The following is a 27613-nucleotide window of genomic DNA, read 5'->3' as shown; positions in this document are numbered from 1 at the left end:
ATTTCATATGTTAGGACTAGAGTGGCCTGATTTGTGATGCCTTAGCCTAGGAATTACTGTTATCTGTGATGTGCTGAGTAAGAGTATCCAGCAGGAATCCCCTAGAGAGGGATTTGAGTAGAGGAGAAATCTAGGAGAGATACCTAGATAAGCATTTGAGGAGTCTACTGAGGGAGTAGTCAGATGCCCGCGTGGGGTATAGTTGCTTGGGTTCGGTGGTATCCTTTGAGTATGAGGAGAGCAAGTGGGTAATGACCTAGAGTGGTTTTGCATGTTGGTAGAGATTATTCGATGCCTGAATGTTGCTTGCTTCGTGCTTTGTGGAACTCTTGATGATGAGAGTCAACTACTAAGTGAATATGACGATATTCAGGAGGTGGATGGCTGGCATCATAAGGAGTTCTTCAGCAGCTGATGGTGGAGAAGTGGGAGAACCTAGGAAGAGCCTAGGAAAGGGTGACCCTAGTCAGATGAGTACGCTGACAGAGTAGGATATTTCGTAGAGGAGCGAACACGCATGACGGGGTTGGTGATTGAGAAGGTCGAGCAGCTACTTAGGAACTCGGGGATGGTCCGTGTGGAAAGTATGGGTAGATGTGGCAGGTAGTATGGGCCCGTACTACTGAAAGCAGAGGACCCATACTCGATACAGGGAACATTCCGGAGGTTTTAAGTAGCAGATCGAGAGGTAATTTCATGGTTCGTGTACCATGATTTGTAGTAGATCGAGAGGTGATTCCATGGTTCGAGTACCATGATTTGCAGCAGATCGAGAGGTGATTTCATGATTCGTGTACCATGATTTGTAGCAGATCGAGAGGTGATTTCATGGTTCGTGTACCATGATTTGTAGCAGATCGAGAGGTGATTCCATGGTTCGAGTACCATGATTTGTAGCAGATCGAGAGGTGATGTCATGGTTCGAGTACCATGATTCGTAGCGGATTGAGAAGAGATAACATGGTTCGGGTACCATGATTCATAGCAGATTGAGAGGTGGCCACATGGTTCGAGTACCATGACCCGTGGCAGTTAGTGTTATTGGTTCTACCAGTTATTCCGTGGTGATTGGTTAGACCGAGATCAGAGGTGAAAGAGTATGGGGCTAGAGGGCCATGATGAACGAGTTTTAGTGAAGCATCCCCTAAAAGGGAAATCGAGTTAGCTCCAAGGGATTGTTGGTGAGATGCCAATTGGAGTCGCAAGACTCAAGAATGAGTAGAGATGGCGGTTATGGAGGAATACGACATGAGTTGAGCAATCAGCCGATGGTGGAGATGTCATTTGTTGTGACCTGAGTGGTGTTATTTCTGTTCCTGTGGGAAACAGGAGAGGTATTGAGATTTTCGGTTTCCAAGGTTGGGGGTGAGCCCTGTGGGGTAGCTTTGGTTACGATCTTTCATCAAAGTATTTGGGCAGTATGTCTGTCGAGAGGTAATGTTAGAGCATGAGCAGGTTGTCAGCGGGGATTGAGATGATTAAGGACAAGGATACACCCTATTTGAGCATAGTAGGGCATGTATTAGCTGCAGCGGCAGACGATCAAGAAGAGGACATTGCGGCGGTGGCTCTTGTTGTCTATGATGAGTATCGAGTGTGGTAATGAGGACTCCACTCTTATTACAACCCACGTGACGGAACGTTGGTTGAAGAGTCGAGGATGAGGAATATGATAGTTCGTTATTTTCAGACTGAGAGTCAGGGCTACTGTAACACCCAGTATCAGAAAGGCCGAGAAAGGAAGGAAAACCCTAAGTCAAAAGGGGGTCAACTCGTCGAGTCCAAGGAAGAAATCGACGAGTCGGAGCGGGTTCCGTGTCAAAGATTAAGTGACCGACTCGGCGAGTCGGCGAGTCTGGTCTGGGTTTGAAAACCCTAATTCCGGGACTTGGTACCCTATTTAAGCATCTTATTCTCTTCCCTAGGGTTCATTTACAGCCTCTCTCGTCCAGAACCCAAAACCCTAGCCACCCAACTCCATTGTTTGAGCTTTTGAGAAAATTAAGGGCCTTTAGAGTGCATCGTGGAAGCTTGGAGGGAAAGGAGCAAGGAAGGAAGAGTAGATCCAGCCTCCATATCGACTTGGAAACTGTTAGGATGTAAAAAGTCTGAACCTTGAGCTTTAAATTGATGGATCCCCTTTCTAGCTTGCCTTTTTGTCACAATTGGATCATTTCCAAGTAGAATCCGAGTATTAAGCCTTTGAGGTTGGATTGGACAAGAAATCTAGACACTCTTGAGCCTTAGAAGCTCAAAGTTGTCGGCTTTATCCAGCTAAGGTCCCATTTCATGACCGAGGCCTTCATTGTAGCTTGGATTGAGTGTTCTAGCCTCATAGCACCTTGCATGCACGTAAAGTTAGCAACTTTACATGCAATGCTAGCATTAGGAGTCCAGATCTATGAGTTGGAAGTGTTGGTATGGACTGTAATCGACAGAATAGAGATGTCACAAGGTGGACTCGACGAGTCCGTTCATAGACTCGGCGAGTCGGGTCGTAAACCCAAACCCTCCTGTTATGATTCGGATCAGTGGGTGGAGTAGTGAAGGATTCAGCCAGACTGGGTCCGTAATGGACATGAAGATCATAGTACTCGACGAGTTCGAAGAGGAACTCAGCGAGTCCAAGACAATCTTCTTAGTTATGAAGATGAACTCGACGAGTTGTTCATACAACTCGGCGAGTCATGGCCTAGATATTCATACAATGATGATGAACTCGACGAGTTCGAGGATGAACTCGGCGAGTCGGTTGAAGATAGTCCCGAAGTGTTAGATGAAGGAGAACTAGTCGAGTTCTCGCTAGACTCGACGAGTGGAGTCGGGGTTGTTTTGGGATTTGAAGAGCATGGACTCGGCGAGTTGGCAGAACAACTCGACGAGTCGAGTCAACTGGAAGGTTGACTTTGACCAGGACCTTGACCTTGAGAGGGACTTTGACCAGAGTTGACTTAGTTGACTTCTTGAGGACAGTTAGGCTAAGTGTTTCTATTATTGATATCGGTAGCTCAGGGAGCTAGAGGAGCAGCAGTTCGGAGAGTTGTTGGATAGCAGCCAGAGGGTTATCAGCAGCGTCAGCAGTACGAGGTGAGTCTCCTCACTGTTTGAATGGGTCTACGGCCACAATGCCGACCCATTTAGTTTATGTATGGTAGGAAGACCCGGGGGTTAGCCCTAGGCATTATACATGAAAGACCAGTAGGAGGCTCCTGGAACACAGTATGTTATTATGTATGGTAGGAAGACCCGGGGGTTAGCCCTAGGCAACATGTATGAAAGACCAGGAGGAGGCTCCTGGCACACTGTATACTATTAGGAATGAAAGACCAGGATGTGGCTCCTGGCACACTGTATGCTGAGTAGCCTAGTAGAGTAGTATGTATAGTTGTCTTTGTGATGATTGCATGGAAGACCAGGGGGTGGCCCTTGGCACTTGTCTGTAAGACCTAGGGAATGGCCCCCAGGCTTGACAAGAAAGACCACGTGCGGCCCGTGGCAATACAGCAAGACTATGTTTGGCACATATCACCTTACTTGATTATGGATATGTTTGTTATGTATGGCTCATGGTTACGTGTGGCATGTATGGATCAGTTTATATGTATGGCATGTGGTATCTGGGGGAACTCACTAAGCTTCGTGCTTACGGTTTTAAGTTATTTGTTTAAGGTATTAACGTTTTTCCAAGGAAGGAGCTCGGGGCGATCGCAGCGCATCACACCATGTATTCCGCACTAGATGATCTTTGGGATTTAAAACTCTGATAATTGTTTTATTAAGAATGTTATTAAATGATTGAGCAAGATTTATTAAGCGGTTTTTAATTAATCATAACAAAATTTTTGGTCTTAAATTTTGGGATGTTACAAGTTGGTATCAGAGCCCTGGTTTGTTGGATTCGGACACACCCTCGGGGGTGTCTGGACTCAAATCGAGGGATTAAAAGCTTTTTACAAGAAAATGGTTTTCTAAAAGATAAGTTAAAGGAGTTTTGAGAAAGAACGAAGTGTGTGATGTGCACGACCGGCCGAGCTCAAGTAAGTATTCCCCAAAGTACCCATACAAGTTTATGTTATGTTTATCAGCTTCAGTAGAACAGCATGCTAGAATAGGGCTAAGGACCTAGGAATGATGCCTTATATGCATGCTTTATGTGTTTCAGCTTATGAGAATTACATGCTAGTATTGAGTAGATAGCAGTAGGATAGCCTGTTTAGGTTATGCCTGATAGTATGAGCTTAGCATTGTAAGCTAGTACAGTTTCCTGTTATGAGGATAGGATTGCTTGATATCATTCCCTTTGTCTGAATGTTGCACGCTTTGTACTATGTGGGACTCTGAGTAATAGGAGTTAGCCATTAGGTGGATACGTCACGTCGCATGTGATCAGGGTTGAATAATCTCAGAGTGCTGGATTTGGCCCTATTGCGCAGCTCTTGTCTGAGTCTAACCGTTGTAGGGACGAGTCTTTTACTCGAAGGATTATCTGAGCCTCGCCACATGTGATGGTATTCAGGTGATGACTAATTGGCGTTACAAGGAGGCCTTCAACAGCTGAGGACTGGTTTGGTTAGAGTCAGAGATTTTCCTAGGGCAAGCCCAGGATGAGAGTGGCAGAGTGCAACATAAGTAAAAGGGACTTGGTGAAGTCGAAGCAATACTTGAGGAAAGTACGGATAGATGTGGAAGGTAGTATGGGCCCGTACTACTGAAACCAGAGGATCCGTACTTAAGTCAAGGAGGGCCGAGATAGAACCAGGAAACTTGTAGTATGTGAGACCTTCTGAGGTTACGTGTGACCCTGACGATTATGTGTTTCGTTTCAGAATGGTGATGATTACGCGACATGGAGCAGGAGGATTAGGATCTGGGTCAGGATCAGGATTAGGCTCGGGGGCAGGATCCGAGCAGGTTGATGACGGGCTACGCGAGTTCATCGCGTCTGAGATCACGAGAGGTATCCTTGAGTCGGCCCCGGTCATTTTCGGGTTGATCAAGGAAGGGATTATTGAGTTGATGGAGGATCGCCTCAGAGCATTCCGAAGTGATATGGCATCCAGCCAGACAGGATCGCGCATACTGTCCTTCAAGGATTTCAGGGGGAGTGGTGCGCCAGACCTCCACGGGGTGAAGGACCCCATTGTTGTCAGGAGATGGATTGCAGACATTGAGTCTGCACAGTTGACGAGCTTCTGTCCCGAGGGGTCAAAGGTTCGATTTGTTGCAGGATGCTTGATGGACAGAGCTAGAGATTGGTGGGAGTCAGTTGGTGATTCCTTGGGAGCCTCAGCCATTGAGGCTATGACCTGGTCCGACTTTGTGACCAGGTTTAGGGCGGAGTTTGCGCCGGCTGTGGAGCTTCAGCAGCTAGCCAGGGAGTTCCTAGACATGAGACAGACGACAGAGTCGGTGGCAGAGATTACCGCCAAGTTCCGGGAGAGGGCATTATTGGTGCCTCAGTATGCCGGGGATGAGGAGATGCGGAGGACCCGCTATCATGACATGTTGAAAGCTGATATTCAGGAGCATGTCAGCTTCTCGGCATGCCCGACCCTGGACTCTATGATTGCCAGGGCGCGGGAAAGGGAGATTGATTTGGAGCACATTGCAAATAGGAGGTCGGATCAGATGCATACTTTGGAGGGTCCCGGGAAGAGACCCAAGACTTCAGATCAGCGATTAGTAGGATGGCAGGGCTGAAGTCAGTGCAACACGTGCGGGAAACTGCACGAGGGAGTTTGTCGTTCCAGGAGTTCAGGCTGCTACAAGTGTGGCAGTGATGGTCACGTCAGCAGGGACTGCCCACAGGGGGCAAGCCTATTATGTTTTCACTACAATCAGGTGGGCCACAAAAAGGCCGACTGCCCGACGATGAGGGGAGGAGCAGGGAGTGCGTCTGCCCCAAAAACTTTGAGGATTACGGATGGGTGAGAGGGTAGGGCCTTGCAGTGACGGATAAGGGAGATCTGGATTACAGCAGGGAATGTTGCAGGTATGTATCAATGGCTATTTTCTATTATATATCTATTATGATTGTTCTAACCTCGGTCTCGAGTGATAGTACGTATGAGTTGTCTCTCTGCTTGTATTCAGATTGTATTTACAGAATTGTCATATGCCAATTGCATACCAGAAACTATTAGTAGCTAGTGTAAGGTCATCATTCACTTCGGGTTCGAAGTATCCAGTATTATCTCGGTTACGGCCGAAAACGGTTCAGGAGCGTTACATTGAGGTCGGTGGGCAGGGTCCATGGAGTAGGCATCCACCATCATCAGGGTTCGTTGGTTCTAGTCTTGGTGTTTAGGATAGCTTTTAGAAGCATCAAGGGAAGTGGTCTATCACTAAAGAGGTTGCTCTGAGCATTAGTTATTCAGACCTTAAGGACGACAGTTGAGCTCAGGGGATTATCAGTATCGGGGATGAAGGAAGTGTTCATCCAGTATTCGGTATTTGGAGTGGGCTAGTGACGGATCGCTAGCAATATTAAGGCGATGGTAGTTATCATGCCTTTTTGGGTAAGGGAGGAAGGAATGGAAATCCTCTGATTTTCGCGTGTCGTGAAGACTTAGCCGAAGCTAAGTGGGGGAGAAGCAATCATGTTATGGGAGCAGAAGCGGTTTTGAAACTGGGATAAGTTTCGCTCTCCTGTCAGGGAGAAAGACGACCCAGGCGACTGTATGAATTGAGGATAGTGTGAATTGGAAGTTCGGAAAACTTGCCAATTGTGAGATCGCATTCGCGGGATGTCTAATAGCAGGTTTCAGAAGAATCAGTTGGGAGTTTCAGTTAGGGCATGAGTATGGCTTGGGGTACTAGATTGTGCTTGTATGCTTAATTATGGGTATGTACGGATTAGTAGTGAGCGAAAGACCATGATCAGCGGTCGAGTCAGTGTGGAAGGTGTTGTCAGACTACCGGATAGCAATGGTTAGCAGATAGTGTGGGAGTGTTGTAAGACTATGGGGTGGCTCGTAGCATTCACTAGTTAGCAGATAGAGTAAGGGAGTTGTAAGATTGCGGTGTGGCCCGTAGCAATCGTACATTAGTATAGTTAGACTGCGGTGTGGCCCGCAACATTAGTATAGTTAGACTGCGGTGTGGCCCGCAGCATTAGTATAGTTAGACTGCGGGGTGGCCCGCAACATTAGTATAGTAAGACTGCGGGGGTGGCCCGTAGCATCAGTCGGCAGATATCGTAGAAATGTGGTGGGACTGCGGGGTGGCCCGTAGCATTAGTTGACTGGTAGCACGGAAGTGTTGTAAGACTATGGGGGTGGCCCGTAGCATTCACTAGTTGGAAGAATTAGTATATTAAGACTACGGGGTGTCCGTAGCATTCGTCGGTCCCTATTCGGCAGTACGAATATATCAGATGTGGGATTCACTCGCAGGTTTTTTTTTGGATAGTTTAAGATAGGGCGGGGCAGCCGCTCGGATGTGAGTGGGTCACATCATGATTGGATTCGGAAAGCGGTAGATCAGTTGGGACCAGGGCGGTCTCGGTTCATCCGGTAGGCGGATGGGAGTCAGCAGGACTTCAGGCATGAATGATAGTGAGGGATTTGTTGTAAGAAGCCGTGAGCTGATCGGGTGGTGTTGAGTTGCTCACCGCGAAATCAAATGATCTCAGAGTAAATGATTTGGCTCGGTGATGCTTTTCTCGTCTGAGCCTTAATCGTAGCAGAGAGGGATCTGCCACCCGAAGAATTTTCTGAATTCTCACGCTGAGTGGAGTTTTCAGTATTGGAGCATCGTTGTGGGATTATTCTGGTACTGGGAGTGGCCGGGATCGCGGTTTCAACAGAGGATTGGTCCTCGAAGGAGATTGGGAAGGCCTGTTGCTTGTGGAAAGTGCCTTGGAAAGGCTAGAGGCAGTGCAGGGTAAGAGGGTGAACCCTTTGTGTATCAAGGGTAAGTGTAACAGGAGTATCGGTAAGGTTATCGGTTGGGTAAAAGTGTTGTACCCGAAGGTAGTAAGGATCGGGTTATTCTGAAGATGACATCTTCAAGGTTTGGATCGGATGGGCGGAGTGCGTAGCTAGTGGTAAAGTGGTAACCGGATGGTAAGGTAGTTGACCGTGGCGGACTTCGAGGACGAAGTCTAGTTTAAGTGGGGGAGAGTTGTAACACCCAATATCAGAAAGGCCGAGAAAGGAAGGAAAACCCTAAGTCAAAAGGGGGTCAACTCGTCGAGTCCAAGGAAGAACTCGACGAGTCGGAGCGGGTTCCGTGTCAAAAATTAAGTGACCGAATCGGCGAGTCGGCGAGTTTGGTCTGGGTTTGGAAACCCTAATTCCGGGACATGGTACCCTATTTAAGCATCTTATTCTCTTCCCTAGGGTTCATTTACAGCCTCTCTCGTCCAGAACCCAAAACCCTAGCCACCCAACTCCATTGTTTGAGCTTTTGAGAAGATTAAGGGCCTTTAGAGTGCATCTTGGAAGCTTGGAGGGAAAGGAGTAAGGAAGGAAGAGTAGATCCAGCCTCCATATCGACTTGGAAACTGTTAGGAGGTAAAAAGTCTGAACCTTGAGCTTTCAATTGATAGATCCCCTTTCTAGCTTGCCTTTTTGTCACAATTGGATCATTTCCAAGTAGAATCCGAGTATTAAGCCTTTGAGGTTGGATTGGACAACAGATCTGGACACTCTTGAGCCTTAGAAGCTCAAAGTTGTCGGCTTTATCCAGCTAAGGTCCCATTTCATGACCTAGGCCTTCATTGTAGCTTGGATTGAGTGTTCTAGCCTCATAGCACCTTGCATGCACGTAAAGTTAGCAACTTTACGTGCAATGCTAGCATTAGGAGTCCATATCTATGAGTTTGAAGTGTTGGAATGGACTGTAATCGACAGAATAGAGATGTCACAAGGTGGACTCGACGAGTCCGTTCATGGACTCGGCGAGTCGGGTCGTAAACCCAAACCCTTCTGTTATGATTCGGATCAGTGGGTGGAGTAGTGAAGGATTCAGCCAGACTGGGTCCGTAATGGACATGAAGATCATAGTACTCGACGAGTTCGAAGAGGAACTCGGCGAGTCCAAGACAATCTTCTTAGTTATGAAGATGAACTCGACGAGTTGTTCATACAACTCGGCGAGTCATGACCTAGATATTCATACAATGATGATGAACTCGACGAGTTCGAGGATGAACTCGGCGAGTCGGTTGAAGATAGTCCCGAAGTGTTAGATGAAGGAGAAATCGTCGAGTTCTCGCTAGACTCGACGAGTGGAGTCGGGGTTGTTTTGGGATTTGAAGAGCATGGACTCGGCGAGTTGGCAGAACAACTCGACGAGTCGAGTCAACTGGAAGGTTGACTTTGACCAGGACCTTGACCTTGAGAGGGACTTTGACCAGAGTTGACTTAGTTGACTTCTTGAGGACAGTTAGGCTAAGTGTTTCTATTATTGGTATCGGTAGCTCGAGGAGCTAGAGGAGCAGCAGTTCGGAGAGTTGTTGGATAGCAGCCAGAGGGTTATCAACAGCGTCAGCAGTACGAGGTGAGTCTCCTCACTGTTTTTATGGGTCTATGGCCAAAATGCCGACCCATTTAGTTTATGTATGGTAGGAAGACCCGGGGGTTAGCCCTAGGCATTATACATGAAAGACCAGGAGGAGGCTCCTGGCACACAGTATGTTATTATGTATGGTAGGAAGACCCGGGGGTTAGCCCTAGGCAACATGTATGAAAGACCAGGAGGAGGCTCCTGGCACACTGTATACTATTAGGAATGAAAGACCACGATGTGGCTCCTGGCACACTGTATGCTGAGTAGCCTAGTAGAGTAGTATGTATAGTTGTCTTTGTGATGCTTGCATGGAAGACCAGGGGGTGGCCCTTGGCACTTGTCTGTAAGACCCAGGGAATGGCCCCCAGGCTTGACAAGAAAGACCACGTGCGGCCCGTGGCAATACAGCAAGACTATGTTTGGCACATAGCACCTTACTTGATTATGGATATGTTTGTTATGTATGGCTCATGGTTACGTGTGGCATGTATGGATCAGTTTATATGTATGGTATGTGGTATCTGGGGGAACTCACTAAGCTTTGTGCTTACGGTTTTCAGTTATTTGTTTCAGGTATTAACGTTTTTCCAAGGAAGGAGCTCGGGGCGATCGCAGCGCATCACACCATGTATTCCGCACTAGATGATCTTTGGGATTTAAAACTCTGATAATTGTTTTATTAAGAATGTTATTAAATGATTGAGCAAGATTTATTAAGCGGTTTTTAATTAATCACAACGAAATTTTTGGTCTTAAATTTTGGGATGTTACAGCTACGACTGGACAGTTGAGATGTCCGGTAGTGGGATGGTACGAGATTCTGAAGGACTAGAGGTAGTCATGATGAGAAGTTTCTGAGGATTTCATCGGAGATTCGGGGTATTTGGAATTGTTTGACCTCCATCGGGGAGATTATCGAGCATTGCGTATCACCTTCCAAGAGTAGGTAAATGAGATTCCGGATCCAGATATGAATTTTATTTGGAAGGGGGTATTGGTTCCATCTGGTGTCTTAGACCTGAGTGGGTCAATTCGTAGGTATGAGAAAACCGCGAAACGCATGGCACTAATGAGTAGTAGACGACAGTGTAGTGTCAAAGAACATGGTTTGGCATGCGGAATTAAAGTTTGCACAATGAACATGGTGATTTGGGTGTTCAAGAGATGTATTGAATATGTATTGTGTTACAAAAAGGGACATAGATCTACATCTACATAAATAATACACACTCACACACTCACTTTTACACCTCTCAAGCACACCTCTACAAGTGGTATGAACTCACTATTTATAGAGGTGTTTACATGTCTCTCTCTCACTCTCACTAACACATGTGTCTAAAGGCTAATACACCACATGCAAGTGGGTCTACAAGAGTCAAACCATTACAAAGTCATACATGAAGAACTTTGTACCCCAACATTCTCCCCCTCAAAGTTAGGAATGGATGACCCACTTCAAATCTTCCAAAATCGAGCATCTACGCGGTGCGAGCCTCAAGCGTGACACATGTCGAAACGTACTTCAATCTTCAATTCTTCCATGATTCTTCAATTTGGGCTCTAGGATGTGAAACCATACAAACCGAGCAGCAACGAATGATTAACTCCAAATAATCACCCAAAAGTTGCGCATAAAAACACATCCCAAAAATCTTCAATAATACCAAACCCATTTCAAAAATAAATCATTTCGAACTTCTAATTGCATCATCTCGTAAGCTTCAAAAATTAAGATCACTTCGGTCTTCAAATCCGCGTAATATGAAAAATTCAAGTTCGAATTTCCATATAAATTTCTCCTCCTTTTTATAATCGAAATTTGATTATAAAACCTTCAAGGAAAGAGAACGTGCTCTATTCGGAATTTTTCGTGTCAAAACTCCCCCTTAACATGTGGCATAAACATTGTGCTTTAATCCGGAAAATCGAAAAAATATTCAATTTTTAGCTTCGTTCACAGATCGCCTTTGACAAAATTTCTCAAAAATGGGTAGAAATTGTCAATTTCAAAATTCTGCAGTCACCCGGTGCGCCCAAAACAGCAAAATATGCAAAACTCTCCCCTTTTTCCAAAGCTGGGTAAAAAGCGTCAATTTGCACAAACTGCAGGGGCTTGAAATGCATTTTCTTCAATTTTCAGCAAAAACAGTCCTTTTTCTAATTTGTGTATGAACCGCCAAACATTCGAAGCCTCAGGGACTATTTTTGAAAATTCTGCCATTTGCACCAAACATACGAAGAATCCCCAAAATATTCGAAATTTCAGAAAATATTCGAATTTGGGTGAAAAGTGTCAAACATTCGAAACTTCAAAAATTTTCGAATTTGGGTGAAAAGTGGCAAACATTCGAAACTTCAAAAATTTTCGAATTTAGGTGAAAAGTGTCAAACATTCGAAACTTCAATTATTTGTGGAGATTGCCAAATGTTCGAAAGTTTAAGGGCTGAATTCGAAAATTTTACTTTTTGATCAAAATATACGAAGACTTGAACAAACATTCGAAGCCTTGCTTTTTCCCTTTGTTAAACAGTCAAATCTTGAGGGACTACATGCGAAACTTTTGGTTTTGCTTCCCAACATACGAACTTTTGCAACCCAACATACGAAATTTTACAACCCAACATACGAAATTTTCAAGTGACAAACATGCGAATTTTCAAGGACCATTTTCGAAAATTTGTCTTTCTTTTTCATCAATTCACATGATCGCTTCGTACGTTTCTTATAAACGCTTCGTACGAAAATCTCAGGAACCAAACACACGAAAATTTTTCACCCAAACATACGAAGATTTTCCTTCTCTCTCCTCTTCGTATGAAAATCATCTTCCCAAAATTTTTCCCAAACACACGAATGTGAAGCATACGAAGACTCTGAATGTACAGTAACCTCTTAATCGTCCCTCTGAATCGACTTTTCCAGTTCGTTCTTTCAACCCAGTTCATACAGTTCTTCATTCTTTCTCAAACACCAACTGTTTGTCAATCTATCGTCGACTCCAGTTCTTCGTTCTTTTCATTACAGGGACCCCAAAATCAAATTTTCGTTTTACAGATCATCAAACCCAAATTTTCGAAGAAATCAATCGTTAATCCTTCGTTCATTAACCATGTAAAGCCCTATCGTCCAAATCGATTTTATCAAAGTCCAAACAGGCTTCGCTTTTCCAGTTGATGCCAATGAACAAACGTGATCAATCATTCGATTATCACATATTCATTAACAGACCTTGCTTCCCAGTTCATAACCATGCGAGAGCCTTTCGTACATCAACAATCGAAATCATCTTCCCATACGAACAATCAGATCTCGATTTCAAACCAACAAGCAATAGTCCTTCAAATCTTAAACCAAATCGTCTTATCAAAACCAAAACCCATCTGTTCATCAATCGACTGCAACTTTCACTTTTTCAAAAATCGAAGTTTTTCACCATTTGATTCGTTCCCAATCGATACCCATGAAACAACAACTTCCGAAATCACAAAGAACTCTTCCATTTTAATCGATTCTAGTATTGATTTCATAAGAACATCGATTTTGACTTTCCCATCTTATCTTTGACTTTTCGAATTTGTCAGCAAACAAACACAAATTGAAAACTTTATAGTTTAAGTTCAGATCAAACAAGCTGTACGAACAGATCTTCATTACTTGTTCATTGTGTTTTTTTTTTGTCCAAGATTTATACAAGGTCAAAATCAATTTTCGAATTCAAAGTTTAGATATGAACAAATCTGATTTCATCACATACACATCATCTAAAATCGATATCTAAACTCAGATTAACAATCAATAACAAATGATTATTGGAGATGACGATCAACGAAAGAGCAAATTGGAAACAAATTGTACAACTCGGTAATGAACAATCTGTGAAAGAGCAATCGATGAAGAACTGAAATAGACTTTGGAAACAAATGTACAACTCGGTAATGCGCTGGATGAAGAATAGACACTGTAAGGGTATCGAAATGATTTAATCAATTTTTGGGCTCCAATGAAATCAAATCACGAAAAATATAGGGACTCAAATTATGAATCAACAGGATGGGCTTAAACACCAATTCGCATGAACAATAACACGAATTTTAATTGGGATCAAATGTGATCAGTGAAGATTCGAAATTTAGATCATAAAATGAATTTTGGGCTTAAATCTCAATTCAAAGGAACACTTGCATATTGAAAATCGAATCGAACAAACGAATAGGACTGGATCGGGACTTGATCAACAAAAATTTATTGGATCACAAATTCACAACAAATGGGTTTTTCAAGAAAAATTTGATCAAACGAGTCAAACGATCATGAATCAAGAACGCAACGCACGAATCAAATATTATGAGAGATCATAGAGAGAGACTCACCAAAATTGTTCCAAATTGCGATAAAAGTTGCTAAACCGAGAATCGTTCTTCAAAAATCACCTTGATCTTGAAGACCCGCTCTGATACCAATTGTAGTGTCAAAGAACATGGTTTGGCATGCGGAATTAAAGTTTGCACAATGAACATGGTGATTTGGGTGTTCAAGAGATGTATTGAATATGTATTGTGTTACAAAAAGGGACATAGATCTACATCTACGTAAATAACACACACTCACACACTCACTTTTACACCTCTCAAGCACACCTCTACAAGTGGTATGAACCCACTATTTATAGAGGTGTTTACATGTCTCTCTCTCACTCTCACTAACACATGTGTCTAAAGGCTAATACACCACATGCAAGTGGGTCTACAAGAGTCAAACCATTACAAAGTCATACATGAAGAACTTTGTACCCCAACAGACAGAGGTCGAGGGTGAAACGGATTCCGTATTCGCTTGGGGAAAAGCGAACTTCGTGACTTGTGTGTCACATTGGGCCGAGATAGCTAGTGTGGGAAGGAAGTCAGTGAGACATGTTGAGATATGCAATGGGTAACCCTTTGAGGTTCAATTGCTGGGTCGGGAGATGACCTGGTGCTCAGTCTTGAAAGGGATATTGAGAAGGGAGCTGAGGTTTATGTTTGTCAGATGTCGGGGGACGCTTCTGAACAAGCATGGTCATTGTTCGTGTCTGAGGACAGGGTGTTGAGGGTTCGTTGTTCAGAAGGGTTGTGATTGCAGAACAGTGGATGAGTCCCTGGTGTGATGTGATCCTTCCACTCCTTGGTATATGATCTGGATTGTTTATCATGTCTGGGATGAGTGATCGGTAGCCAGTTTTGGGCATGGACTTGTTTTATCGGTTCCCACTAGAGAATCAGAGGGGCAGTGATTTATCGGGGTTTGTTATTAAAGGAGCGAATAACGTGGTGACATCTGGAGAGGGCGGTCTGGATGTGTGTCAGGCTACTAGAGTTCCAGATTCTTGAGAGTCAGAAGGGGTAGCATAGTGGCAGATGGGTCTGTCCTTTTCCAGGGAGGAGTTCCTGTTTAGATTCAGGTGCCCAGAGAGGAAGATATTTGTGTGGTATAAGACCCTTTCGATGGTGCTGTTTGGTTATTGGATTAGATCTATATGTTGTGGAGGAGCGATTTCGAGGGAGAAATCTAATTCAAGTGGGGGAGAATTGTAACAACCGGATTTTCAGGGACATTATTGTGTATGTTAATCTTGAGATTTGAGGAGGGACTCGACGAGTTGAGGGACCAACTCGCCGAGTCGAGTCGAGATTGCCGCGTGGATTTAATGAGCGGACTCGACGAGTCCGAGGATGGACTCGCCGAGTAGGTACTGGGCAGAGAAAACCCTAAGTTCTGGGGTTGGAGCCTATTTAAAGGAACTTATAACCTTGGGTGCGCCTCATATCTCCTGTGAGAAACCCTAAATCGCCATTGGAGCCAAGGAAGAGTTCTTGTGATGAAATCAAGTAATTTTGGTGTGGTTTTTCAAATGAAGTGAAGGGATTCAGCTTGAAGGACCAAAAGAGGTTGTTATTCTGAGGCATCTAAGCAAGGATCTCCATTTTGAGGTAGTATTTCGCCCCTTCCTTCTGTTTTGTGTAAAATCCTTGAATCTAGGGTTTTCTTTACCCTTTCTTAGATAGTATATGATGCATATGTTGGATTAATGTCTAAGTCCATAACTATATTTGGTATGTACTTGACCCAACCCGGCATGGTCCATTTGGGTTGCAGTTCACCGGCACAATTTATATGGATAGTCTTTTGAGAATAGTATATTTATGATTTATATTAATATATTATAAGTTCTAATATATTAATATGGAATCATATTATTTAATTAGTATTGATCAAGAATTAATTTAGAATTAATTAAGTGATCAAAAAGAACTAATTAAATATGGACTCTTATATATATATGGAATGGGCCAAGTTCATTTAGGTTGGGCTAAGCTTTCATGGATGGTCCATGGAGCTTTTAACCCATGGATCCTATGTAAATGAAAGGTCATGGGTATTAGGGTTTACATGGATGTAACCCTAATCCTCTATAATATATAAAGGGGTCCTTGGCTCACAAAATTGGACAAGTGTGTGAAAATAAGAGTGGGCCGATTTTAGTGTGCATACATATTCTCTCAAGTTCTTCCAAGGTGTTTTGGTGATTTGTGATTCCATTTGAGGCTTCCACACTATTGGGGCTAAGCTCTTAAAGCTTGAAGACATCAAGCTACATCAAAAGGTATGTCATCTAACTAGAACTTTGTAGTATAGGTGCTTCATAATATGCTAGTTAGGATGAAACCTTGGAATAGTTAATATTTGCATGTATAATAGAGAAAACATAGATCCAAGGTTTATAGGGTTGCATGTACACCATAAGAATGTTGTATTATACCAAAATCCAACAGTGGTATCAGAGCCATGGGTTGTTTTCTATTATATTTGATGCAAATGTATTTTTTTCAAGTTGAAGGGAAAAAAAAGGAAAAAAAACATGAAGTTTGTCAAATTTTATGATAATTACTTGATTTTATGAAAAACTAATTATTTATAAAATTTGAGTCACTTTACTACAAGAGTTGAATTAGGTCAATTTATTAAAAGATAGAATGATATGATTATTTTATTTGTTTTAAAAGTTTGATCTAAATGGTTTTAAGGAGTTACAAATTTTGTCATAAAATTTTGGAACTCAAAAGTTTTTTTTTAAAGTTATGATCTTAAGAGTTTTGAAACTTCCATAAGTTATGAATGTGAAATGTCTCATTTATTAACTCTTTAGGTTATGAATTCCAAGAGTCTTTAAACGATAATTGTCAAAGTTTCAAGATTTGTATTAGTTTATATGATTATCTAATTTCTTGAAAATTGTTGATGTGAATTATCTTTACTTATGAGTTTAATCTAGATCATAGAAAAATTATTTGATTATTGTGTTAATTGGAATATTTGATCTTAATGGTTTTTATGAACTCCATAACTTGTCCTCAAGTTATGGAAAGTGAAGAATTTTTCTTTTTAAAGTGTCATTAAGTCTCATAGGTTATGAAAATAGAAGAGTCACTATTTTTAATGTCATCATTAAATGATTTAATGTCTTCCATAACTTGTCCTCAAGTTATGGAACTTGAATTTTTTTTCATTTTTCATTGAACCTTAATTAAACTCATAAGTTATGAAAAATCCAAGAGTTTTGAAAGGTTTCAAAACTTGTCCTCAAGTTTTGGAATTTGTAAAGTTACCCCCCATGTATACTTTAATTCCAAACTAGACCTTAGAATTTTAAAAGTTTAAAATTCAACCATTATACTATTATAATATTAAAAGTTTAATATATTATATGTATAAGAGCAAGTCGTCTTACCATTAGTAGGCCTCATTCACAAAGCCGGTCTATAAGGGGGGTATAAGGTTACTACCTATAAAATGGCAGTTTAATGGGTGTCCACTCTCACTCACCGCTTCCTTGACCGGTGGAGGGTCGTTAGCCGAACAGGTAGGACAAGGACTATAATTCTCCCTTCATTATAAGTATAATGATAAATACTAAGTAACTAAACACTTATAAATTCCCAATCTTAGTTACTTAGGAAAATGTGAATAAGGTGCTGATCCATGAAATTACACTTTGCACTTTGTTTAAGCTGTTAGTGGAGCGTGTGTGGTTAACCGGCACACTAACCTGGACTTAACAAGGTAGGAAAAGGGTAACTTAATGTTTATCATAGTATCGTTGGAGCGTGTGTGGTTAACCGGCACATCGATTGAGGGGTAAATATTAAGGGTACCAAGTATATTTGCATGGTTACTTCACACCTTGTTTTGTGATCCTCGGCATCCCAGTCACAAAACCTGAAGGGCACACTCGAGATTGAAACATGCCATTGAAAAGTTCAATGAATCTCAAAAGAATCTAGGAGTTTCAAAACCAATTAAAACCTAATAATACATTTCGTTTATCTTGGTGGAAATTGGTGAATCGTCATTCACCTACCTTCAAATATTTTATAGCTTGGATTACGACATCCCTCTTCCAAGTTATAAAATAGTTTGTTGGGTCCTAGCCTTAATATATCATATTGGGTGTTATATTAAGGACTTAAATCAACTTTACGTGAATTTCTCCCATTGTTGATGCCTGGTTTAGACAACAATGATCTTCCCAAACCAAGCTTTCCTAATGAATATGACTTCCCGAGTTTGGCTCATGGAAGTCATACTTCTCTTCTTCCACCTCCTCCAATTATTCTCCCTAACTCACAAGTTCAAGGTCACTCAAGCCCTAATGGCAAGCAAGGTCTATGTGTGATCACATCTTAGAGATGAAGTCACATATTGACAAGCCGGGAGAGTTGGGTGTCAAAGTCTTGAGAAAGTTGGATGTTCAATCACTTTCTAAGTCACATAGTGAGTTCCTTTGGGACTACTATGAAACAGACTATGACATGAACCTTAATGATCATATCTATTTGCTTGGTGCTGCTGAATCAGCAATGATTTGGAACGATAGTAAAGCAAATTTGATTAGAAGATCAACTTCCCAAAAACTTTATGGACAGTGACAATGGTGACACTGGAAATCCAGAAAAAGCATTCTCTACCCAATGGAAAGGGATTGGCCATAGTCAACCCGGTTGACCAAATGGTAAAGAGAAAGGCTAAGTTTGAGATAGTCCCATTACCAAAGGGTCCATATGTTTATTTTGCCAAAGGAAGGGGCGTTGATTGTAAAGCTGCCAAAATTACCTAAGGATGTTAAAGTCAATAAGTTTGACTCTACATCAGGTAGAGCCCATTATCTAACTTTGTTAAGTTCTATTCTGAGATCCTCATTACATGATGTGACTGGGTCACATGTTGATGTTTTAAGAATCAAAGAATAGAGAGAAATCTTAAAGGAAGTATATGCTGATTCTGATCGCGAAGGTGGATTTCGATCGCATCAAAATTTTGAGCAGTTGCTTAAGAAGTTATGATATATTGCTAAGGAATAGATAACAACAATTTTCCATGTGGATTGTAAGGATAAGTTTTTCCGCAAAGTTTTAAAATAAAAGAAAATTGTTTAATTTTATTTATTTGAAGTATCCTTACAATGACATTTGTGGAAAATTGTTGCTTATATGATTCCACTGACAGCAATATTGGAAAATGGATTTGATTCTTTCATTTGTGGTAGTGTCTAAATTTACCAAATCAGGAAAGTTCCTCATCACCCAAGTTTCAATTGGACCGAAACTTGGAATCATGCAAGTTGAATAGTATGATGAATGAGAACTTTCAAGCATTGGAAAATCAAGACTAATTACTTGTTCACATGGATGTGTGAGTCAAGTGAAGGACTAAAGGGATCGAGTACACATTCTTGTGCACTGGTCATGTCCACCACAAAGCTCGTTAAGACTATTTGATTTACTAAAGTTTAGTAAATATGGTTATACTTACAAGTTTAAGTATAATTCTGACACATTGGAAAAGTCTCAATGTATGGCAGAACGAATGGGAAGAATCAAATTAGGCAGAAAGATAAAAGTTTCTCAAATCTAAAAAGATGGGAGAGTACTTTAGTATCATGTTTGTGATCATCTTAATGATTTAGAAATCATATCACAATTAGTCCTCTAAAGGTCATCTTAGTGCATTCTTATGACTAAGAAGAGGAGTCATGAATTGTTGAAATGGTTAGATCAGGAAGATGAGTCATACTTCGTTCCAAAACAATTCTTAGAGTCATACTCCAAGATTGTAACTTGAGTGACATATCTTAAAGAAAGGTTTAAAACACTTGTCAAATGTAAGAGTAAAAGTGTCCTACTCTTGTACATTTGAAATTGGTAAGTTGTGATGTTTTGGATAAAACAAAGACCAACTAAGGCCAATTGTGTGAAGTGTTTGTCTTGATAAAGAATCCACACTATCTCTTGAATATTTGGCAAGATAGTCTTATATGTCAAGAGGACAGTGGGAGTCTTAAAGATCCTAAAAAGAATTTCAAGAACTAATCAAGAATAAAACCTGAGGTTCTTCACTAGCACACGACTTGAGGTTTATAACCTATCGTGTTGACATATTCTATGCTCATTCCAGTTAAAGTTGGCTTTGCATAGGAGTTCTAAAAGTTCTCAATTGGTTGCATAACAACTTGGAAGCAATGGCAGGCCCTGTACTGCCAGGTGGCAAGAAGTTAAGATTGCATAAATTCAGTCCATATGAGTTTGGATTTGTCATTATCCTTGTCTTGTGACTATGGTTTTGACGATTCACATGGATAAGAACACATACACCATAAAATCTAAGGGTCATAAGGTTTCTCTTCGATTCATGAAAATGATGGTGAGGAAACACTTCCACCAAGTAGATTTGAAGCAGATGGCAAAAGGTCTAAACAATTGAGACTATGATTACGACATCCCTTTTCATAGTTCTGAAATTGTTTAGACACACATGCATGCTACCTAAGGAAAGGTGTATGATTTTGATAAAGTTTTATCAAAGCATCTCGTATCAGAAATCTGAACTTTGGTAAGAAAGCCAATAAAGTATTGATTTCTAGAAGTCCAGCTGATTTCTGAGTACATGTCAAAGCTAGTGGGAGCATAAGTGTTATGCTAATAATCATCATGTTAGTGGGAGCATGATAATTATTGTTAGTGTTGCAAGTTAGCAATGTTAATTATAGAAAACAAAAGTTTCAATTCGTGAGGCTGCAGGGATTGAAAAGTTGTTTTGCTATAATTAAGGGAGAGGATATACTTCATTTCAGTTCTAAAGGCTTAGATTGAGACCTTAATCATCTTTAGTCAAGAATATATATGAATTTCATGTTGGATTGGTTCAACTTAAGGAAATTCTATATATTGCGTTCTCAAAATTCGATTATGATTACGGCATCCCTCTTCATAGTCAAATTTTGAAAACATGGCAAATAAAAATATTGTAGCAAAAGACTGGTCTAGAATCATGTCTTTATGTGAGACATCATGAATCGTGTACCATTTGCTTTGGGTACAGGATCGATTGCATGTGCTATAATATTTGTCATTTCTAAATTTTTCCAAATGCCCAGAGGCATTAAGAAGGGAAAAGGTCTAGAATTGGATATGACTAAAATGATTAAGCAATTGTCGAGGACAATCTGAGGTTTACCAAAGATTAGTTGCTCAGGGACAGTTGGAAGTATAGTGCTAATTTTGGAAGGACCATATTGACATATTCTGAAAAGAGGCATCTCTTATTCAGAAGTGATAGTCAAAATGAGAATATGGAGTTGTCTCCATAGGTGGAAGTTATCTGTTTAAGATTAGAAAACTTAATGCAAGAAGCATGTCCAAAGCAATGTACTTTGAATATGAGACATAGTTTCCATGGAGTTGATCTCCATTGGAATACCTTATAATGACTGTTGACAAGTCTTTGTGACTTTGTACATATTCATTACAGGAGGGTCAGTGCATATAAGTTTAAAATCTAAACATATTTCGATAAATGATAGGAATTTGAAATTCTCACAATTTTCGATAAGGATTTGGAAGTGTGAAATTAGAATCATTGAAATTATGTTCAATTGGTTTATTTCACAAAGTAAGGATCATAGACAAACATAGAGTGCATACTTGGTGTATGGCAAAGCTATTGTTTACGAAAAACATAGTGTACATGCTTGGAGCATGGGACAACTAGTGTTTTTAATTCAAGTATAAAGTTGATAAAACCGAAACAATGAATAATGAGTAATCAGTATGGTGATAAATAAAAGTGTTTATTTATATTCATAGGGTTTGATACCATATTTGATTCATTTATTCTTGTGTTTCACTTTGCATGTTTTGACTTCCAGAATAACTAAGTCGCTCTTCCTGAATGATTAAGTTATTCAAACCATCCACAGTCGGTCATATGTTGGAAGTAGATATGAATCAAGACTGTCATGGGTTGGTTTGTAGAGGTCCAAGTTGGTGGACAAAGTGGTGCTACAACACTCATGAGTGCTCATAAGTTCTGAGTATTGGATTCAACCCGCGCTCATTTGAATCACTTCATGGATTTTATCACGAGTGATCATGAGACGATAATATCTTATATTCTTCAAACCTAGAGATATGAGTTGTTACTATGAGTTGGTTATACATTGATTGCACGAAAACGCATTTGGTAACTCGATGTTATAAAACGTGCCTTTGTGTATGATTCAACAAGTAGTAGAACAAGCCATATGAGTCGAAGTTTATCCATTCCTTTTACCTTCGGGATAAAAGCGATATCTGTGGGCCCCTCGATGATTTAGCGATGACACATGTGAGTGCTTGGCCAAGCCAGGACTGATTTGATTTGTTCAATCAGTCAGTCATCATAAATCGAAAATCGAGAAACAACAAATGGACAGAGAGAATGATTATAATCCATGTCTCAGTCCATATGATATCTAGAATGGAGGAATATATGATCCCTTATCTAATGGACAAGTCATTGACAAGGTCAGAGTTCGACAGCGGCTTTAAGAGCTACGATTGCCAGTTAGGTTTTGAAGTCATACTCAATAATAGTTTTAGACTTATCCAAGTGGGAGACTGTTGGATTAATGTCTAAGTCCATAACTATATTTGGTATGTACTTGACCCGACCCGGCATGGTCCATTTGGGTTGCACTTCACCGACACAATTTATATGGATAGTCTTTTGAGAATAGTATATTTATGATTTATATTAATATATTATAAGTTCTAATATATTAATATGGAATCATATTATTTAATTAGTATTGATCAAGAATTAATTTAGAATTAATTAAGTGATCAAAAAGAACTAATTAAATATGGACTCTTATATATATATGGAATGGGCCAAGTTCATTTAGGTTGGGCTAAGCTTTCATGGATGGTCCATGGAGCTTTTAACCCATGGATCCTATGTAAATGAAAGGTCATGGGTATTAGGGTTTACATGGATGTAACCCTAATCCTCTATAATATATAAAGGGGTCCTTGGCTCACAAAATTGGACAAGTGTGTGAAAATAAGAGTGGGCCGATTTTAGTGTGCATACATATTCTCTCAAGTTCTTCCAAGGTGTTTTGGTGATTTGTGATTCCATTTGAGGCTTCCACACTATTGGGGCTAAGCTCTTAAAGCTTGAAGACATCAAGCTACATCAAAAGGTATGTCATCTAACTAGAACTTTGTAGTATAGGTGCTTCATAATATGCTAGTTAGGATGAAACCTTGGAATAGTTAATATTTGCATGTATAATAGAGAAAACATAGATCCAAGGTTTATAGGGTTGCATGTACACCATAAGGATGTTGTATTATACCAAAATCCAACAACATACGAGGTCCCAATGTGGAATAAGCTTTCGATCTGGACCTTAAGAGGTCCAGAGAGTCCCAATCTTCCAGCTTTATGCAGTCCCTTTGGGGTTATGGATCTAGGTTGCCATTTTAGGAGCTATTTCTTCATATAAGGGCATAAGAGTGTTGCATGAGCTTAAAGATTGAACCTTTACGTGATTATTGGGTGTAAGAAGGTCAGATCTATAAGTTAGAGAAACAGATCTGACCTCAGAAGGTCTTTTGAGTGTTGCCATGGAGGGAACTCGCCGAGTCCATATGGGGACTCGACGAGTCGAGTCGGGTTGCCCCGCGATTCGTGACCAGTGGTAACCCATCGAGTGAAAGGTTAACTCGACGAGTCGAGTGAGGCTTTTTGAGGATTCAGAGGACACGCATGGACTCGCCGAGTCACTCGAGTGCACTCGACGAGTCTGGTCAAAGTCTGACCGTTGACTAGAGTTGACTTCAGTTGACCATGGGGTTTTGGTCAAGCTGATTCGAGAGAGGTCAGGGAGGGGTAGAATGGTCTTCTACCCATTCTTTGGAGATGAGGACAATAGAAAAGTATTGATTAGAGATGTTATCATTTTGATAGGAGGAGGCTAGGTCGGGTTATCGAGCACGAGAGGGTATCCGATATCATGCGAGGTGAGTCTTCTCACTATACTTACCTTGAGTGGTAAGTAGAGTTATGTGACAGAGTATCTTGTATGCTATGTATGTGATGTGTTGCACTGCATTATTTCTATGTGATTTATGATGTGCGTATTCCAGAGTTTACAGAGTTAGGACCGGAAGGTCCACAGAGTTAGGACCAGAGGGTCCACAGAGTTAGGGCCAGTGAGCCCACAAAGTTATAGCCTCGAGTGGCTAATATGTGTTATATGTGGTATTCTGGGGAACTCACTAAGCTTTGTGCTTACCGTGTTAGGTGTTATATGTTTCAGGTTTTCTCAGGACCGCGGGACGGCACCGGCTTGATTGTACACACTAGAGAAAGAGTTATATTTTGAGGATCCTGGATAATTAATGGAGTTGTGCTTGTAATATGAATAAACGAGATTTCTATACTATATGTTATGAAAAGTATGCGGTTTTAAAATGAAAAATCTGTTTGAAAAAGTACGGTGTTACATGTACCTTTAGGGCACATCTTAGAAAATCGCTTTATAATTAATAAAGAAGAAATATACTTACAGTAAAAACATTATACACAAAAATATCCTACAAGTAAATAAATAAAGAAATTAATAGAACAAAAGAAGTTAAGGGCAAATACTAAATTGCTTGTAATAGCAACCAACTTTCATGTTTCTCCATTTTAGACAATTTATTATTCTTTTTGTCCGTCTAAGGGAACTAAATATGAATACTATTCTTTTCATCATCATCGTCATCTACATTCACATTTTTGCAGGTTATCTTAGTCACTTTTTAGTGACAAAAGTATACCAACTAAACTTTTTCCCGACCCTCGGATAAATAAAAATAGTCAGTTCGCTAAAATGAATATACATTAAAACCGTTATGATTAATGTTTGTGATTTTGATAAGGAGTGAGTACAGGCATTCACAAGCAATTTTTTTCATGTGTTAAATTCCACAACGCAAACAATTAAAACAAAAATAGGAAAAACAAAAGCAACCATATAATATACACCAATCCCAAATCATTCAACTTTCTCATAATCTATAATATATCATCTTCCTGCTTCTGTTCCTCCTTCTGCATCTCCCATGGCGGAATCTGTTTGACTTTGACTTTGACTAGTTCCTTGACCATGGTGGGGTAGGAGCCACAGACGAGACCGCTCCAATGAAATCTCCCTTGAAATCTCGGGGGGGCTGTTTCCGGCAATGACAGAAAGGCGACAAACAGGACACGTTGACTGCTTTCTCAGCCACATGTCTATGCAAGAAAGATGAAAACTATGCCCACATTTTGGCATTATTCTTAGCACCTCTTTCTCTTGATACTCCCCTAAACATATAGTACACCTGTCATTTGTCAATAAAAGTCAACTAACCATGAAATAACAGCTAAAGATTATAAGCCAGGGTGTAGGGTAGTTAGGACTAAACTTACTGGGCATCATCCATGGAACCGAATGCTTCACGGTCAAACTTCATTGTAGGAATGGCTGCAACCATGGCTGGTTCAAGGCCTACCACCCGATGCTCTTGCTGTCATTGTGTTTCCAAAGGTTAAAATGCAAAAACACCAACCGAAAATATAAACATAAACATGTAAATACAATGATATGATATAAAGAAATAAAAGTAGAATGCTATAATACACAAATTAATGAAAGTACGTTATTATTTCTTGCATTTGGCCCAATGACAAAAGTTCCCATGTTGGGATAACTTGAATTTAACATTACCTATTTGCCCATAGTATCTACTTTATCTACATAATCTGATATTTTGTCATCTTCTTGAAGGATATATTAGACGATTGTTTGATAGTCATACAAACCTTTTTGACTTTACATAAAAGTTAATACCTACCGAATTCTATATAGAAGAATCCAAAGCATGCAACTTACATATCACATACAACAATTACGATTAAAAGTTTTCCTTATAAATTTATGTAACTAGATCGAATAGCAATAAGGGTATTTTCGGAAATTCTAAAATCATGAACCTTCTCCGGGGAATTTATCTATCTTGTTAACCATTAACCGACATTGTTTCAATGAACATTCCAAGCTACTTGAAGTTCAAATCAATTTCAAAACCGTAAATGAACCATTTACAAGCACGGAATCAATTAGTTTCCGCTCTTATTGATCAAAATTTTGAATTCTAATTCAGAAAATATCAAACAAGCATATATGGTATGAATATCCAATTTATTTTGCAAGTATATATCAACATACATGTTATAGATATAAAAAGAAAGGTTTAAGGATCAAAAACATACCCTCTCAAGGTCAATCCTTGAGTCAATCTCGAACAATTCACGTGATTCGTATCGACGAAAACGCCCACAAACGAGTCTAGCACAGACAAATACAATGAAAGTGGCACTCATTGCAAATCCTATAACTGTTGTAACTAAATTCATTGTTTTACCAAACATCTAATTCCTCTAATCACAAAAGCTCCCCAAAAATTTAACAAAATACCAAAAAAACAAAATGAAATTTGAACCCCACAAACTTTATACGGCACAAGATTCAAGAACAAAGGAAAAGGATTGAGGAAACAAATCAAGATTAAGACCCCAGATTAACAATGAGTAGAAAGCAATAAAAATAACCGTAATTGTTCAATCAATTTCCATTAAAGATTATAGAAGACCCAACAGAATGGAAGAATAAGCTTAGAACCCTAATTACAGAGTAAGCTTGAAGAACAAAGGATTCAAAGGTATGGTCATTAAGTAAGTAAGATCCAGATTAAGCTCCATGATTAAGAATTAGTAATTCATCAATCTCTAATCAAGATCACGGAAAACCTTATTGCAAAAACACAAGAAACAAAACTATGAACATGTTTTAATTGACAACAGAAAGGAAATAAGGAATTGCAACCAAAGATAACATGGGACAAAATAATAGACTTTTTCGCAAGGTTTCAGGAAACCCAGCAGCAAAAGACTTCAACTGCTGACGAAATCAACAAAAAACACCAAAAAAGATTGAACATTGACTAAAACCCAGATCAAGATTCATTCAAAAACGAAGAAATTTACAGAGGATGGAGGGAAAATAGTGGCCAACAAATGGAATCCACGTCTCTTTGGGTGGACTCAAAGTTAAAGAGTGTGAGGGCCATTGATAGACAGAGGTGTAGATGAGAAGAGAGGAAATTTGAGACCATTCTTCTTTCTCATTTTCTTCTTGGCTTGCTTCTTTGGATTTGTATCTTAGTGGGTCCACTTCCATGGCTATGGGACCCACCTTTGGAGAGTGTTGCCTGGATTTCTAATCTAAATTCGGAATTATTGGATCAAAGATATATATATATGGCAAAAAGGCTAAATAAACAAATAGAAAGATAAGAAAAGAAAAGGAAAGTGAAAACACACTCCATTAAGTAAATAAATTCCAAAAAAATCCCCAACAAAACGACCTGAAAAAGGAGAATCTGTAGCAGCTTTCATGTTTTTAGGTGTTTTTCCCTTTTTATCTAAGAAAAATATATATTTATATAATATAAATTTTCAATATGTATATATTAGAACTTAGAAGGACTAGTAACTCAAACATGGATTGAGATGGTTATTATTATTTAGTTTGTTTATAGTTTGTTTTTTTTTTTCTTTTTTTAAAGAATAAAGACACGTATCAAATGCAACATTTTATTACATGATTTAATATTTATGTCCGAAAGACACAAGTTTTATCCTTGTTCC

At 40.1% G+C, this 27613-nt stretch overlaps 1 protein-coding gene across 1 annotated transcript; it reads right to left on the bottom strand.

The window, feature by feature from the left end:
• Positions 1 to 24743: 24743 nt before the first annotated feature.
• Positions 24744 to 27177, bottom strand: LOC145125738 (putative RING-H2 finger protein ATL12). The gene is made up of 3 exons (XM_079061159.1): positions 26177 to 27177; positions 25334 to 25431; positions 24744 to 25245 (listed from the first exon to the last, which is right to left on the bottom strand). The coding sequence occupies exons 1-3, from the start codon at positions 26333 to 26335 to the stop codon at positions 24948 to 24950; spliced, it is 555 nt and encodes a 184-aa protein (XP_078917285.1). The 5' UTR covers positions 26336 to 27177; the 3' UTR covers positions 24744 to 24947.
• Between the last annotated feature and the right edge of the window lie 436 nt (positions 27178 to 27613).

Source organism: Lactuca virosa, chromosome 7 (assembly GCF_052849685.1).
Source record: "Lactuca virosa cultivar CGN04683 chromosome 7, Lactuca_virosa_CGN04683_v6, whole genome shotgun sequence".
NCBI classification, from domain to species: domain Eukaryota; kingdom Viridiplantae; phylum Streptophyta; class Magnoliopsida; order Asterales; family Asteraceae; genus Lactuca; species Lactuca virosa.
This window is presented reverse-complemented; position numbering and strand designations above follow the sequence as displayed.

Coding starts and splice junctions, on each gene's coding strand:
- LOC145125738 (XM_079061159.1), bottom strand. CDS start 26,335: ATGTTTGGTAAAACAATGAATTTAGTTACAACAGTTATAGGATTTGCA. Junction 25,432..26,176: donor CAAGGATTGACCTTGAGAGG/GTATGTTTTTGA, acceptor ACACAATGACAG/CAAGAGCATCGGGTGGTAGG. Junction 25,246..25,333: donor GGTTCCATGGATGATGCCCA/GTAAGTTTAGTC, acceptor GACAAATGACAG/GTGTACTATATGTTTAGGGG.